The sequence below is a fragment of the Lampetra planeri genome, chromosome 32 (assembly GCF_965212315.1).
Source record: "Lampetra planeri chromosome 32, kcLamPlan1.2.h2, whole genome shotgun sequence".
In the NCBI taxonomy this organism is placed as follows: domain Eukaryota; kingdom Metazoa; phylum Chordata; class Hyperoartia; order Petromyzontiformes; family Petromyzontidae; genus Lampetra; species Lampetra planeri.
Genome location: NC_136138.1, coordinates 10,575,233 through 10,592,707, shown reverse-complemented (window position 1 = coordinate 10,592,707; position 17,475 = coordinate 10,575,233). Strand labels below are relative to the sequence as shown.

The window sequence follows — 17,475 nt, the reverse complement described above, 5'->3', positions numbered from 1 at the left end:
CAAACAGCACTTACCCAAGAGGCCTGCTAGAGGTTACTGCAGTGTGTTGTTTGTCCTTTGTCCCTGCCGTGCTGGAATAGCCCAGACCTCGCCGCTGCCACCGCCCATAGGTTGGGGTGTAAATATCTCTGTGGCCGGCTTAAAGCGCGCACGTGTTCCTACACGCTGCATCTGCTGCAAAGATGGTGTTGGGTGAAGTCTGATATCGAGGTTTTTTACGACCTTATTTTTAACGCTTTGAACTCTGTTGTTTTTCTGGCAGACGGACAAAGGTGGGAAAAATGCGTTTGCTCTTGAGCCTCTGCTCTGTGATGGGCACACATGTGACGGCCGTTTAATTTCTCTGGTATTTATCTGTGCAACTTGTATTTTATTCGTGTTGTTACTCATTCTGGTGCTCGTTTTCACGATGCCTAAGGGTGCGAGAGTGCGGACTTGTTGTTCTACGAAACAACGTTTAGTTTGAAATGAAAAGGGATGCACTTTAATATGTTCTCGCCGTGGTCGTGTGGGTTATTCTCCGGGCCCTCCGGTTTCCCCCCCACATTTCGAATCAACGTCTCGCGTTTTGAGTATTCAACTGCTATACATTTACACGTGGTGATAAGCCACGTCGTTGAGCTATCATTTGTGATAGCCAGGACGCTTTTGCAAAAGAGCCATGAAGCGCAGTGGGCCTTACCTGGTAAAATAAAAAAAATAGTTTCTAGTTTATTATAGTTTATATAAATGAGGCCACTTGTATCGCCCCCTTTCAACCCTCCACCACCCTCCCTTCCGTCCCCCTCACCTCATCTCCTCCCTAAGGTAACTCAGACGACAATGCACAGCGAGATCACATGTCCACGTCTCTAGTCAACACGGTGCTAAGGAAGCGTTTGTTTTATGTTGCGTATTCGTGTTATTTTTTTTGCCACTGCATGGTGCTGGCATTACTCGCGCACGTCCGTTTTCTCCTGCACGGTGTTCATGCCGCAGCCTCCATCCCCCTTTCAACCTTCACCCCTCCCACTACCCCCACCCCCGAAAGTCCAAAGGGTTGAAAACAACTTGCTTAAATCCTTTTAAATTTCGATTTAAAGCTTTCGTGACTGCAGGGATTCATCTTCTTGGTTCTTTCGGTAAAGTCACGTAGTAGGGAAGTAATACAATAATAAAAAGAAAACATAATAAAATAAAATAATTATTTTTATTATTTTATTACTTCCCTACTACGTGACTTTACCGAAAGAACCAAGAAGACAAATCCGTTTAATAAACAAAATGAAGGGCAATAAAAAAAACAAAAGTATGGATGCACGCATTGAAAAGCCGACTAAAAGGTTAAATATGCAAAAGTCATAATACTTTGCCAGCGTTTTCTGCCCCGCTCAGCTTGGGCTCGGAAAGTCGTCGGCACCGCTGCGTTTTCCTTGAGGCCTATTTCCCAAGACGCGCGAATCGTCGCCGTCGCTCGTGACGTTCGCCAAACTTGCCAATGGGTCTGGGCTCCCCCGTAAAACTCGTGCGGCATCTCGGCTTTTACTGTTACTCGTCAAAGCGCTGCGAGATTCCTTCTGCGCACGCACACACGCATTTGTGTGTACGCGTGGCAGTTCGTAGCCGTTCGCCACGCACACACATGCGCACGTGTCTACACGTGGACGGTTCCACAATTTTGGACGTACTTTTCAAACATTTGAAAGATTTAATCAATCCGTTTCATTGTGACGTGGCTTTTTTAAAATAAAGTATGTCAACCACTCTTACAACTGCATTTCAGAATAATATGATTTGTCCGTCTTTCTTGATAAGGGAGGGAATGCTCGTAACATTCCCACGGTGTTGGACGTGCGAAAACGAACTTACTTTCTTCATCCACGTTGGGGGGGATAGGGTGGGTGCATTCGGTTTTGTGTAATCTATCAAACCACCGGCTTATTCCATATTAATAGCTTCACAATGATACCCCGTGTTGATGATTCGAAATGTTTGGTTAATTTTTGGCTGCGAGGCTGTTGTGGAACTGCTGGAAAAGTGTTTCCTCTGACTAGTGACGCATTGGAAAGTTAAGTTGCTCAATAAGGTTGGAGGTGCCTCAGTAGCAAGTTGTTAACTACCTCGCCTGGTATACAGGAGGTCGTGGGTTCGATCCCGACGCCTGTATAGTTGGAGTTTGCATGTTCTCCCTGTGGTCGTGTGGATTTTTCTCCAGATCCTCCGGTTTTTCCCACCACATTTACAAACACGCGTTTAGAGTGTTTGGCTGCTTATACATTTCCGCGTGATGATAAGCCACTTCGTTGAGCTATCATTTGTGGCCAAGGTTGCTCCTGAACAAGAGCTGCAGAGCTAAGTGGGACCTTACCTGGTAAAATAAATATAGCTTTAGTAGTTTTTTTTCATAAGTCTGAAACTGCCAAGTTGCTCACCATGTCCTTGCAATGAAATTACTGAAATTGTGCACGTGCACTTGCGTTCTTTGTTTTGTTACGTTTTATTCTTCAGAATCAGCGCACGTATAGATGAAGATATTTTGCACAGGTAGCATAACATAACTTAAAAAAATAATTTATAGCCCGTTGTCACTCTACTGGTGGATGGAGACATTTCCATGCCATGTCAGCCATGTGGGGGGTGGGGCTGTTTGACCATACTTCACCTTGCTGGTCAGTGCGGGTTGGTGGGGAGTTGAACGGACCGGTTAGGATATCACCTGCCGATGGCATTATCTGTGACGAGGAATCTAACGCGTGTGGCTGGGAGTCCAACTCAGGTCAACAGCTTTGTAGCGCAGTGCGGTAACCACTACCCCCCGTAGCATCCCGCCTGCATCCCCCATATTCTGATTACACGTACATCATCGGGGAGGGAAAAAACGAAACAAAAATAACTTCATCAGTACGTCTTCAGGTTGGGAGGTGTACCGAGGCTGCTACAAGGCAATGCGGGAGGGCATGTGGCACAGTTTGCCGCCTGCTATCATAGAGTGCGGCGGTCGTGTCGCTACGGTTCTCTGCGGTGAGTCTTTAAAAAGAACGGCGCTACGCCTCTCTAAATAAAATTCACGGAAACCGCTTGTGCGTTTCCGAGATTCAGCGGTGCAACTTGCAGACGTCTCGGGACGGGGTTAAACGCGCTCGCTGGCTTTCCGCTCAATTTGGCCAACACTACCTGAAGTGAGTCGATGTCCTCACACGACCCCACCACCCCCTCCCCCATGGTTGATGTGCAGGGCCGCTGGTTCCCGTACGTGTGACATCTGTCTACAGCTGCTAAGCCTGTTTGTTTTCCCCCCCCCGCCCCCCGCGTTAATCTCCGAATCCGATGCAACGCATTTCACAATGCGAGTCAGATTTACACAGCGTGTCTAAATGCCACCACCGCAGCGTCTTCGAGATGCTGTACAGAAACAGCCGGCGTCTTTGTTTTATAGATTACTAGCTTTACTACCCGGCTTCGCCCGGGACTTGGATTGACCACGCCCGGCCGCCTTTGTCTCCCCAGTGGTCATGTTCACACACCACACCAGTTACTCGTTTGACGCTGAGTCACCGGTGGTGGCCGTGAGCGGGAATCGAACTCGGGTCACCGGGTTCGTAGTGCAGCGCGCTAACCACTACACTACCGCTCCCCCCACACACAAACGTGCGCGCGTCCATAGGTACACAAACACGCGCTTGCAGCAGACACACAACTTTCAGGGTGCGTACGGCAGTAAACGACTAAAATAATAAAGCAATGCTGCGCGAAGAACGCCTTAGACCTGCAACACATTTGTATTTCACTTTACCCGAGGAGAGTTTGGGGGGGTGCGTGACATGAGCAGGCACACTGCGTTACGCTTCCGCATACGGGTCACATGACAGATGTGACGTCGCAGCTCACTTGCCGTGCAAAATATATGCATTATTTCGCCCCCCGCCCCCAAAATATACAAAAGTGTATTTTTTTAATTTTTGCACGGTGTACAATCTGGAAAGTACCCACATGGCAAATTTAAAGTTTGTTGCATGTTGGGAAGTACGCTAAACATTTTGAACAGACACACATTCACAAATTTCCCTTTTACAGAAATAGATAAGAGGACGAGGCCTATCAGTCGGGAGGTTAAAAAAAGGGACTTCAGTCTGGACTTGGATGGGGGGGGCAGGGAGTCGGCAGCACCGATGGCTGGGAGAAGGGACAGACAGACTATGGGGAGCCGAAGAGGAGGATGAGCGAAGGCTGACCAGGGGCTTCCACATTGAGCCTCGGTTAAGCTAGCGGAGAGTGTATGTATGATAAACTTATTTCATATGTAGCCGGCCGTGCTGATCGGAGTTGCCGTTCTAAAGAAAAGAGTTTTCAATCGAGATTTAACAGTGCATAGCTCCAGTGGCTTCCTAATATTGGAAGGAAGAGCGTTTCAGACGGCCGCAGAAGCGCATCTGAATATAGTAAGATGAGAGGGTAGATTTGAGATTCATCGATTGATGTCGATGTATCATAATGATGTCTTATCAGACTGCTTCCCATTGTCGTTATCCACGGCTAGGACTCCTTGAATTATAATGCAATGCATGCACAGGCAGAGGCACGCACACACAAACATGCACACGCATGCGCACACATGAACACACGCACTCACTAACACAAACAAGCATGCATGGACATGCATGCTCACAAAGATTCGCCATATAGCCCAAATAGCGTACATAGATTGTTGGGGCAGTTGCTGTAAGAGAGTATCTATTAAGGCTGCCATGGCAAACACCATGTTTGATTGTCTCCGCCTTTGCTCATGTTTACACCAGATACTTTTTTAATGGCCGAGCTGACTTCTGGGTTCAGGAGCGGTTCAGATATTACTCGCCACCGATGTTACCTGTGGCCAGGAATCAAGCTCTGGTTGCTGGGTTTCACACCCCATGATGCACGCAAAGATAAAGTCTAAGATCCCCAGTATTGCCTTTAACAGACTGTTGGGTCAAGTGCTGTTAGCGAGCGGCTATGAAGGCCGGCACGGCACAGGAGAGGGGGTGGGGTGGCCAGCACCACGCTCAGTGCTGATGTTTACACACCGCAACAGGTACTCATTTAAGGCTGAGTCGACCTAGGGGGGGCTCAGAACCGTTTAAGATAATCGTCACCGGCGTTGGTAGCTGTGAGAGGGAATCGAATTCGGGTCGCTGGGTTCGTAGCACAGCGCGCTAAACCCTCTGCACGACCGCCCCCCACCAACTCGGGACGCGCACTCAGAGGGGCACATTCGCACACTCGTGCACGCACACGAATGCAGACAGGAGTGAAAACAAACCCTTCCTGCATGCTTGTCAAGCAGACTGGAGAGATCATTAGCTCAGGGAATGAATGCTTCCCGCAGGTCGCAGGAATGCCAAGAGGCGTTTTGGAGTGGCTTCGGGAAAAATGTGCGTGGCCTGAAATGGCTTTCACGTGGCTTGCAATGAATGGGACGAAGCGCATGCCCCTACCACACAAATATCAACAAGAGCTAAATATTGATAGGCCGCTATCACTTTACTGCTGGATGATGGCCTCCGCGCACCGTGGAGGTCATGGAGGTTGTTTGACCATACTTCACCCCGCCGGTCAGTTATGGTTGATGATATTGTCGGAGGGCGATTGCGCCATCGCCCTCTGACAACTAGTTGAAGATGTGTCTATTAAGCGGTTGAAATCGATTCCTTTGCCTCACTGCGCGCGCATAGAGCTATGTGCGCAAGAGTCATGTATTGCTGAATGATGCAATGATATGCAAATGCCACATTCAGGCCAATCGATCAAAGGCTGCGTAAAAATGTGGAAAACTGAGAAACAATACAAGCGTAATGGTACGTGGCAAAAAGTGTTTTTATTACGGAATCATAACCCTGAATTGTTGACAGTGCGTCAGATCAGAAAGGAGCCGAGTCATTACACGACTCGTGTAAATATTGGCTGATCCAGAGACAGGTATTATTATTATTGCCAATAGCGATATGTTTAGAATAAACATGGACAAAGAAAAGCTGAAGAGTGTGCAGGAAGCATGGAGAGGTCCTTTCTTTGAATTACACTGAGAGACAGAGCAACACACAGATCAGATCACTGAACTAAAACTATTTAAAACTATTTTTTTTATTTGACTAGGCGAGGCCTACTGAGCTCCATAGATCTTTTTCAGAAGCGACCTGGCCACAAATGATAGCTCAACGAAGTGGCTTATCGTGTGGGAATTTATAGCAGCTAAATACTCTTTAAGGCATCTTTCTAAATGTGGATGGAAAAACCGGAGGACCCGGAGAAAAAATCCACGCGACCACGGGGACAACATGCAAACTCCAAATATGTAGGTGTCAAGAGTCCAGAACCAACGACCTCCGGTATAGCAGACGAGGTAGTTAACATCTTGCTACTGAGACATTGAAGAAACGTAAGCGGGCTTTGAGGACGACAAGTTGCCGGAAGGGATGACGCAGGGTGTTCGAGACTAATGACGGAGCTAGCGCCAAAGGAGAGAAAGTTCTCGAGGGATGTTGTCTGCAGAGATGGGGCGATGAAATCAGATTGTGTGCAGAAGCCAGACAGATTGTTGCATCGGAAGACCGTAAGATATGGCGAGAGCTCGGGAGAGGTCTTCATCCAGCAGCGGATAATTGACTTGTTATGCTCACAACGCAATCAGACATTGACATCTGATTTGATATTGCAAAGCTCATCTTTGTTAACGTCAGCTGCGAACGATCCGCTGCTGGATGAATGGCTGCCCGAGCTGCGTCACCGTCCCGTGATGCCACGCGAATTTTACGATCCACCTGGCACCTGTGCATGGGGGCTGCTCACCACCGGCCGCGATGATAGCGCCGACGATGACGTGCAAGCGTCTGAATTTCCCCCAACATTTAATGAGCGCGATAATTTATGAACAACAACAATTTGTTCTTGTTATTGTCTCGGTGGATTTGAAATGATCCACGCCCGATGGCCAGAAAGATAGTTCGAATTCGGAGCCAGCGGAACTCGGCACGCAATGCACAGATGGATTATACCCGGGAGAATCTTCCCAAAAAAATATATATATATTAATCGTTCAGCCCGCTTTATCGTAACGCAACTGTGGACGGTTTTGGCACGCGCGTGGCGAATAATAATAATAATAATGAGTGATAAAATAAAATTGTTACACAGCTCCTATGCGTCTACAATGCAGCCGGTTTCAAAGTGCACACCCAGCCGTGGCCAATGCCTGCGGGTTGCGGTGCCGCGATAAGGAAGCCCTTGTGCAGCGGAGTGAAATGACTGTAAAAAAATGTGTAGCGCTTGCTGCCATCGAAATAAAACAAATATATTAAAAAATAAATGACTCAGATAGGGTAGTTGGTGGCATGCTTGCGGGCTGCGCGTTGTTATAAAATTTTTTTTTAGCAAAGTAAGTGCACGCGCACAAACAAATGAAGCAGATAACTGCCAAGACCAGCTGTTTGGCATCATTACAAGACCCCCCTCCCACTGCTACACACACACTGGGCCCATGCGACCCCCTCCGCCCCCCCCACTGTTTTAGACCCCATGCGCAAAATAAGCCATGAATAAACATTGTGAATGAGGTAAGCAGCAACCGTGCCGTGATGTCATCGCCTTCAGCTGTGTTTGTGTGTTGTGTTGCAAGCTCTGCGACTGCCGCTCCCCTCTCTCCTGCGGCCGCGTCGCGGATCCTGGCGCTGTTTGGGGCGAAAAACTTTCTCGCGGCGCGCGCGTGTCTCAGAGGCGCGCACGCACGCACGCACGCGGGTCTCTCACCGGTCGGAGATGATCGACCCTGCCGCGCGTTGAGCTTGGTCCAGTGAGTAACGTCGGCGCGCGCGCCCTTGTTTATCCGATATCGTGCGTACGTGCGTGAGCGCGCGCTGCGTTTCATATCGATGCGTCCTCGACCCCCCCGCGTCGGCAGTGGGGACGTTGCGTGGAGCGTCTTGTGCGTTGTTTGTGCGTTCACGTGTTTACGTTCTTGCAGATTGACCGTGTTTGTGGACGCACGCGTGCACATGTGATTTTTATTCGTGCGTCTTCGGGAATGCGCCGTGTTTACGGCTGGCGAAGGTGATTACGTTCGCTCGCGCGCCCCGCTCAGGTCTGCATTTATTCCTCCGAGCACCCACCGGGATTGTTTGACACGCGTGTATTTATCTATTTGGAGAGAGAAAAGACAAATGCTGCTGTCAATCAGATTAAGTTCACATCGAGCGAAACGCGCGTACTTTAACAAAAAAAACCCTCTCCTCCCCCCTTGCCATATATGTATTTACATTTATATCGAAAGAGGAAATTGCTGCCAGGGTACCCCGATTTAGGACAGTTGGCTACGTACGGCGCGAAAGAAGTTCAACGTACATACGTACGTATGAAATTGCGAGAGAAAAATTGCAGAAACTACGCTTGGCTTGAAACTTCATTTCGCGGGAGGAGATACTACAGCGTGAAATAACCGTACATCGTTGCGCCAAAACCCTAACGTAAATTGAGCGCACGCCGGGCAAATCTTTTACGTGGGGCCAAGCGACGGGCGTGCGATGCTTTTGGAGGGATGACTGATGACCATTGACGGACGAAAAATATCTTTCACTCTAGAGGCGGTGGTTTAAAGGTGTTTAGTTGAACTTACGTGGGCACCATTGACCAGTGACTTACGTCGAGATGAACTTTCAGAACGCGAGTGTCGGTCCGAAAGCCGACCCATATCCTCGCGGTTCTCCCGCTCTTTTTATCCTTCGGTGGGATTGTTTCTTTTAGGACGTTGTTTATTATTTTAATCAGTGCGTTCGTGTAAACGTCACCAGTTTATAGAGCGAAACCTTTATATCGGGATAAGAACCCCAGGCTGCCGACGGCAGAGCAAGCGCATCCCTGGTAAGGGATCGGCCCGGAGTGAAACAGCGCGGCCGGCGTTTCCTGGCGTCCCAATCGTTGAGGTCGTCCGCCGCGTGACCTCGCGTCGAAAAACGAGCGCGGGTGCTGGGTCACGGACGGCGCGGGAGCGTTCGAACGGCCCGCAGGGACTTCTTATCGCGTGCCGCTCGGTGTGTAGCAGCTACTCGAAAAGTCCTCGGCCGGGCGGGAGATGACGAACCTCCTCTGCGCAGTCGACCGCTTGTTTGAGGCGTTTTATTTTCGAACGTAAACCCGCCATGAAATCGGCCCGGTGCGCAGAAACTTCCACGAGGAAGCTGCACTCTGCCCGTGACGAATCCTATTCGCACCGTTGGTGGTGGTAACTCCGAGAGGGGGGCGGGCGGGGGGGGGAGTTTGAGCCCAGATGTTTAGTCGGGGTTTGTGTTTTGGTATCCTGCCACGAAAAAAAATGTGACAAATTCCAATTCGTTACGTTGAGTGGGGTGAAAGGGGGAAGTGTTCGAAGGGTTGAAATGAAACTAGGACAGTGACCTTCTTGCGATGTTCGGCTCAAATTCTGACGTCGCGAGGTGAGAAAGACGAGGCGGTTGGCACACTGCCCTCCTGACGCACGTTGATGTTTATATTCCTATTATGTAAAAATGTGATTTGTGGTTTGGAAGCGTTTTTAAAATTTTAAAAAGTGGGTGGAAATAAAATTTTTGTTGGCATTGTTTGAAATATTTTTTTGCGAATAGTAAACTGCAAAGGTACGTTAAAATCTAATTTAACGTACGTTAAGGTACGTTAAATTTAGTATGCATTTTACCGCATTTCATACGAACTGCCAAATATTGTATACATTATAGAGTACATATAAGCATACACATAGGTGTCTGCATACATTACATGTACTTACAAATATTGTACAAACAAGACCGCAACATACTATGCACTTTCTGTGAAATGAATAAGCATCCATATTCACAAGTTATGTTTTTACATTTATAATCACGTGTGTCTGAAATCACGCAGCACTCTCGTCTTTAACTTTAACAACAGAGATGGGTACTCTACCGTGTATCAGGTCATCCGCTTTCTATGATCATTCAAACGGAACTGCAATTTTTACTCCAAAACGTGCACAATGTGTCTTTTTTGTCCTGACGTGCTTGACTGGGTTTTTATTTGAGATCCGATTCGGCAGAGGTTGGGTGGCAGCGTGGCCTAACCACTTCGGACGTCGTGTGTTTTGTGCGTTTTAAGTCCGACTGGTGCTAGTGAAATGCTTGCCCCACCGCACACGCGTTCTTCACACGTGAGGACGGTGGACGCAGAACAGTTGCACTTCCCCGTTCGTGCGAGAGTGCACGAGTCGAGCGTCACACGTACGCTCGCGCTCCCGCGCTCTTTACCGTGGCTCGCCCGCTTTCATCGGCTCGCCTTGTGCCGTCTGTCCAGTTGCAGGCCATTCAAGCTGCCAGGCTCTATCTTCAGCAGCAGCAGCAGCAACAGCAGCAGCAACAACAACAACAAGTGCAGTCGAAGAACAGTTCCAAAACATCTTCGGCCAACGACAAGCAGCAAGCCACCGTACTACAGGTGAGAGCGCGCGGGGTGTCTCGCACGGCAATGGTCTCGGCACTGAAGAAGTCGTTCGGCCTGCGAGTCCCCTCCGCTGCAGTGTCGCGGGCTCGCTAAGGAGACCAAAGGAGAGCGGGAGAAGGGCCCCGCTCATTCATCCCGTCGGACGTGTCCCGCGCACTGTGCTTCCCTGTAGCCTATAGCACCTGTGATGCACGTCAGTCATCCATTCAGGCACTGTCCTGGTGCAAACCTGCTGCTTAGCTTTCCGAGATGTGACGATATCAGGTGCATTCTGGGTAATGCGGTCATATAATGTGCAAATAATGAGAATAATGGTCTTATTAATTTGCCTTTGACAGTCGGCGCTGTCTGTTATCGACAAGGCTGTGTGTAATGAACTCGGTGATGGGTGTGCTCGTGTCTGTCAGCGCAAAGGCACAAAAATCAAATGTCTCTCGGCTTTGCAGCGAGAGCCAGTGGCGTGTGCGCAGAATTCCACAGCTGTCAACCCATCCGGTTTACCCCGTATTCTTGTACTGGGAAATTGAGTTTTCACCTCCATATGACGTACAGCCGTTTCAATAGGCAAACATTTAGTTTTAGTTTTTGTGTTTCTCCCTTGTGATGGGACTTTGCAGGATGAACGTTGAGGTTTATAAGGAGCACGGGGTGACCAATAAGGTGTGAATTGTTCTGTGATAAGGTAGGCACTGTGATAAGGGGTTAACAGGTATGGAATTCTCGCACAGATTGTGTCTTGTTTCCATCAAGTTTGTGGCCTTTATTTGATGAGGTGTAAGTCAAGAGGGGTGAATTGTCTCTGCTGAAAACGGCGACAAGATTGCAATTGCATAGGGAGAGTTTTAATTTTTTGTTATTATTTCTATGAAATGGGCTTTAAAAAAATATAATTTGGTATTTACAATAGGAGCTACAGTATCTACGACACTGCTACGATAGTAACTACTGTAAAAGACACAGCACTGTTATATTAATACACGTAAGACACATTTATGTTATAAAAGGAACTAAATGCATGGCCCTGTTATAAGATACATAACATACAATACCATTATAATCGCAACTATAACATACAGCACCGTTACAATAGCAACTATGATACACGTTCTGTTATAGCTATTACAATAGGGCCTATTGTTCACGGTACTGTTACAATGGGAACTATTATGCATGGTATTGTTATAATAGGAACTCGATGGAAATGGAACGAAGTGTGCCTCTAACAGATTAGACACACACACACCTGACGAGAGCAGCACGGCTGGAAAGTCCAAGATGACTCATGGTGCACCGCAAAGCGGATCTGTGTGTGTTTGTGTGTGTGTGCACGCCACTGTGTGTGTGTTTGTGTGTGTGTTTGTGTGTGTGTGCACGCCACTGTGTGTGTGTTTGTGTGTGTGTTTGTGTGTGTTTGTGGTGCCACTGTGTGTGTGTTTGTGTGTGTGTTTGTGTGTGTGTGGTGCCACTGTGTGTGTGTTTGTGTGTTTGTGTGTGTGTGTTTGTGTGTGTGTGTGTTTGTGTGTGTGTGTGTTTGTGTGTGTGTGTGTTTGTGTGTGTTTGTGGTGCCACTGTGTGTGTGTTTGTGTGTGTGTTTGTGTGTGTGTGGTGCCACTGTGTGTGTGTTTGTGTGTTTGTGTGTGTGTGTTTGTGTGTGTGTGTGTTTGTGTGTGTGTGGTGCCACTGTGTGTGTGTGTGTTTGTGTGTGTGTTTGTTTGTGTGTGTGTTTGTGTGTGTGTGTTTGTGTGTGTGTGTTTGTGTGTGTGTGGTGCCACTGTGTGTGTGTTTGTGTGTGTGTGTTTGTGTGTGTGTGGTGCCACTGTGTGTGTGTGTGTGTTTGTGTGTTTGTGTGTATGTTTGTGTGTTTGTGTGTGTGTTTGTTTGTGTGTGTGTGTAACCTGCAGCGCCACACCTATTACTATTACCATCATTAGAGGAAAAAACGGTGATCCAATCTCCGACCCCCAGGAACAGGTTTGCAGATTTGCTGAGCATTTCTGTGAGGTCCTGGGGGAGGGAAAATCTCTCAGCCAGGAAAACATCATGGCACAAAGTGGGGATAACCCTGCTGAGGCTGCGGTGCCTCAAATATTGGAAGAGGTCACCCCCTGTGAGTGGCTGGCTGAGGTACCGGCTGTTGAGGAAGTACTGAGGGCGATCCGGAGTCTGAGACCAGGGAAGGCACCGGGCAGAGATGATCTCCCAGGCGAAATGCTGAGGGAGGGTGGCGTTTGTGCACAGACTGCCCTATATGACATCATAACAACAGTCTGGACCACTGGACGGGTTCCGCAGGACTGGAAGGATGCCCTGGTGGTCCCCCTCTTTAAGAAGGGGGACCGCACAGACTGTAACAACTACAGGGGCATCTCACTCCTCAGTGTGCCGGGTAAGGTCCTGGCAAGGATTATTCAACATCGCCTTGCTAGGCATGCTGAGGAGAGGCTTGCGGAGCCCCAATGTGGTTTCAGGAAAGGGCGGTCCTGCACAGATGCCATATTTTCTGTCCGTCTGCTACAGCAGAGGTGTAGGGAATTCCAAAAAGACCTACATCTCTGCTTTATTGACCTGGTCAAGGCCTATGATACCATCAGTAGGACTGGGCTCTGGGTTGTTCTTCGTGCTTTCGGAGTCCCTGACCCTCTGCTCACGATCATTAAGGACCTTCATGATGGTGAGCGGGCCCGGGTAAAACTACGTGGCCGGGAGTCGGAGCCTTTCCCTGTACACCTTGGGGTGCGACAGGGATGTCCTCTGGCTCCCACATTATTTAACATCTATTTCGACTGCGTAGTTCGTGAAGCCTTCAATAGCTGTACCGGGGGAATTACCATTTGGTACAGATATAATGGGAGGCTGATCGACGCCCGGGTGCGATCAAGGGATGGCTCCCTATTGGTCAACCACGTTATGTATGCCGATGATTTGGTAATAGCTGCTCATTCAGAAGAGGAGTTGGAGACGCTGCTGCTGAGGCTGGAGTGTGCCACTAAGAGGTGGGGCCTTACCATCAGCCCCACCAAAACTAAGCACCTGCCTGGGTATTTTGTACCATCGGGCACTCCGCCCCCACAACTCCCAATCGGTGATGGGGCAGTTGTGGAGAGAGTAGAGAGTTTCCCATACCTGGGCAGTGTGCTCATGACCAGCTCCAGTTTATCAGCAGAGGTCTCACTCCGAATCAGTCGAGCGGCAATATCTTTTCATCGGTTGCGTAACGCTGTGTGGAAGCTACCTGGTCTGTCGCTCCGCACGAAGCTTCAGGTCTTCTCGGCCACGGTCATTCCCTCCCTTCTCTACGCTTGCGAAACGTGGACCCCCCTAGTGGAGCATCTTCGCCGGTTGGAAACATTTAGGCTGGCCTGCCTACGATCCATCCTGGGTTTGACCAGGCTGGATTGTGTGAGGAGCTCACAAGTCCTTGAAAGATCTGGGCAAAGTCCCATCAGTGAGCTCCTCCGGCAGGCAAGGCTGCGTTGGCTGGGTCATGTAGCCCGCATGCCCAGCCACCGCATGCCTAAACAGCTTTTGTTCGGCCGGATCGAGGGGGCTAAACGGGCGCGGCACGGGCTAGAGAAGAGATGGAGTGATGTGGTACAGGAGGACGTGGAGCTGAGTGGACTTGCCGATGACTGGTACCAGCGGTGTCAAGATCGGCCTCAGTGGAGGAGGCTCGTGAAGGACGCTACTGGGCAGTTGGAGGCAGTCGCCCTCCAACAACAACGGAGGGCGGAGGAGCGACGCTCACAACAACGAGCGGAGCGCCGGGTGGCTAAAGCACAGCAAGTTGGCACAGTAGGGGGCACAGGTGGTGCATCAGCCAGTCATCTCGGTCATCTCGGTCAGTCGACCCGTGGCACCTGGGTCTGCCCCGTGACCTCCTGCCAGCGGGCGTTCGACACTTCACGTGGCCTCAAGGTGCACATGGCCTGGCACAAGCGTCGTGGTGACGTCACCGCCACTTAGTGGCGAATGGCGGTTGTTGTTGTGTTTGTGCGTGTGTTTCTGTGTGTGTGGTGCCACTGTGTGTGTGTGTGTTTGTGTGTGTGTTTGTGTGTGTGTGTTTGTGCATGTGTGTGTGTGTGGTGCCACTGTGTGTTTGTGTGTGCACGCTACTGTGTGTGTTTGTGTGCGTGGGGCGCGGTAGTGTAGCGGTTAGCGCGCTGCGCTACGAACCTGGCGACCCGGGTTCGATTCCCGCTCACGGCCGATACCAGTGACGATTATCTGAACCGGTCCAGTGCCTCCCCTAGGTCGACTCAGCCTCAAATGATTACCTGGTGCGGTGTGTAAACATCGTCACTAGGGAGACAAAGGTGGTCGGGCGTGGTGTTGGCCACCCACCCCTTCATGTGCCATGCCGGCCTTCATAGGTGCTCACTGACAGCACTTGGCCCAAAAGTATGTTACAGGCTGTACGGGGTATCTTTGTCTTTGTGTGTGTGTCTGTATATGTGTGAGCATGTTGTTATTGTGAGGCTGGTTATCTCATTGTGCTACAATCCCAGCGAATTGGTAGAATTTCTGCATGGGAACGTCAGTGGTTGGGAGGTGTTTCAAGCTGCTCCAAGCCTTGCTTTGATTCAGGAGCATCGGGAGTTTGTGTACACACACACACGTGTGCTGCGCTCTTTTAAAAAACATTTCTGGTGAATTTTACAGCCTCTATTGGCTGCAGGGGTGGCGTGAACCGTGCCCGTACAACGTGTCCTCAAGAATGTACATAGATCAATGCATCGATGTTTCGTTACACCCACAGTTTTTGTCTTACGTCTCGTTCGTACAATTAACTTTTTGCCCGTAACAATCGGACGTAATTTTGCGTGAATCACAAACGTCGAGAGTAGTCACCCGCAAGGTCTGACGCGTCGGTCTTGAGCGTGGCTAACGAGTTGATTTGAATTGACGAATCTGCACTACCCGCGAATTGTCACGCGCGCAAATACAGTCCCCGAGTGGGTGCACGGGCGCCTGATTTGTGCGCGTACACAGCTGCCGCTGCTAAAACACACGCGTGTGCTCGCTCTCGGGCGCGCGTGCGTGCGTGCATGCGTGCGTCTGTGTACGTGCGTGGGTGGTCTTGTGGTGAAGCCGGGGTTGGGGTGGGGGGATATGGAAGTTTGTCATCGAGTGTTTCCTCTGCGCGCTGTCCTGTCCCGTCCGGCCCCGAGAGGAAGAAAAAAAACCGGAAGAGCGCCGCTCGCTCCGATGCCCTCGGTTGAGATTGTGTCATTCATTGCGGAGTGCATCTGTAAACATCGTCAACACCGGGGCGACCATAACTACGCAGCGGGGCTTGAGCGGCTGCATCACCGGAGCTGAAATAACCGTAGTGTTGTGGCATGGCGGAGTGGGAGGTGATTAAACCGGCAAAGGGTAAAGGGATTGAATCTACGGAGAGAGGAGGCCCCCCCCCCCCCCAAAATCATAACAGCCCCCCCCACCCCTCCCCCTCCAGGGCCCCCCTTAAAGTTAATCCGGCGCTGCTGACCGCCACTACTGCCCACACCAGCAGATGAGAGGTGCGAGAGGCAGCAGATGAAAATGTGCGACTGAATACGATGCGAGGTTTCTCGACTGGCAACGAATCTGTGGACGCTGGGGGGGTTGCAGGTATTGCTTAAGGACCCTGCGATAGTGACGATTTGTTTTGTTATTGTCGTGCGCACGCATCACGAATTTCACCTCGTAATCCATTTAATGAAACAAAATTAACGAAATATAAGACAGGGGTGGGGATTTGCTGATATGGCACGCGACCGCACGAGAACTGCCACGTGGTAGCAGCCCGCAAACGATATTTTATTGGACACTGGAGGCATCTTAGCCACACTAATCGGGTACTAGAGGCCAATATTTTTGACCTGGCAACAGAGCATTTAATTTGTTAGCGCGCGCTCAAGTCACCTGTTGGCTTTCACGTTGGTCTGAGCGCGCTTACAGTCCTAACCTGAGCAAGACTTCGTGTCGGCCTGTGTGTGGCTGTCGGCCAAATCTGTTCGGTCCTCGGGTAATCTGTTCTTAATGAGCCCGGATTAGTGATGGGGGAAGCTGATGATCGGTTCCAATATCACTCCAATATCACTCAAATATTACTCGCCACTGATGTCAGCCGTGGCCAGAAACCACGTTCGTAGCGCAGCGCCCCACCGCTCCCCATCGATGAATACAAATAAACAAAATAATAATCGCGTTTGAAAAGTGTGCTAACATATTTCGTTTTTTAATTTGTGGCTGTTATCATTTATTATATTGTGCAGCAATGGTCGTGCTTAGGTTTTCGCGGTGTGCGCCGCGCAGCTCGCCCAACAGCGTCGCGTGTGGTTGGGCGCGATGTCCGACGTTTTGCTCCAGCTGCCGGGAGCCTACAAAGCACACTCGGAGAGCTGTCGTGCAGCGATGTATGGCGCGTGGCGGAGCCGTGCCTCTGCGGCTGTGGTAGCGTGGCGAGGAATAGGCTGGCGCTGCGACGAGCTTCGATGCAAGGAGGGGAACGCGCTGCAGGCTGGAATGAGGCTCCGTGGCAGTGTTTGGCAACACGCTTGTTGTGGAACCGGCATTCCAGCTTGGGCCCTGCGGCATCTGTGTGTCCCGTCTCCAGGCCAAGCTGCCGCTAGATTGTTTCGAACGCATGTCAGTGGCACCCCCACCCGCTCCCCCCCCTCCCCCCCACAGTTGTTAGTGTGTGTGTGTCTGCCAGTCATCTCAGTCAACCCATGGCATCTGGGTCTGTCCTGTGACCTCCTGCCAGTGGGTGTTCGACACTTCACGTGGCCTTAAAGTGCACATAGCCTGGCACAACCGCAGTGGTGACGTCATCGCCACTTAGTGGAAAATAGCGATTGTTTTTATTGTGGGTGAGCGAGGCTATACAGGGGACAAAGATTCCCTGTATAGCCTTAACAGACTGTTGGGGCAAGTGCTGTTAGCGAGCACCTATGGAGGCCGGAACGGCACACGAGGGAGTGATTGGCCAGCACCACGCAGCCGCCTTTGTGTCCCAAGTGGCGATGTTTACAC

At 50.2% G+C, this 17,475-nt stretch overlaps 1 protein-coding gene across 7 annotated transcripts in view; it reads left to right on the top strand.

The window, feature by feature from the left end:
* Positions 1–17,475, top strand: part of LOC144729454 (forkhead box protein P1-like) — a 198,892-nt gene that overhangs the window by 91,431 nt on the left and 89,986 nt on the right. For 6 of the 7 annotated variants that reach the window (XM_078609757.1, XM_078609760.1, XM_078609758.1 and 3 more), the window contains one exon: positions 10,312–10,452. In XM_078609757.1, coding sequence (XP_078465883.1) covers positions 10,312–10,452 — 141 coding nt within the window. The remainder of the gene's footprint in view (positions 1–10,311; positions 10,453–17,475) is intronic. The other variant, XM_078609756.1, reaches the window with a different exon arrangement.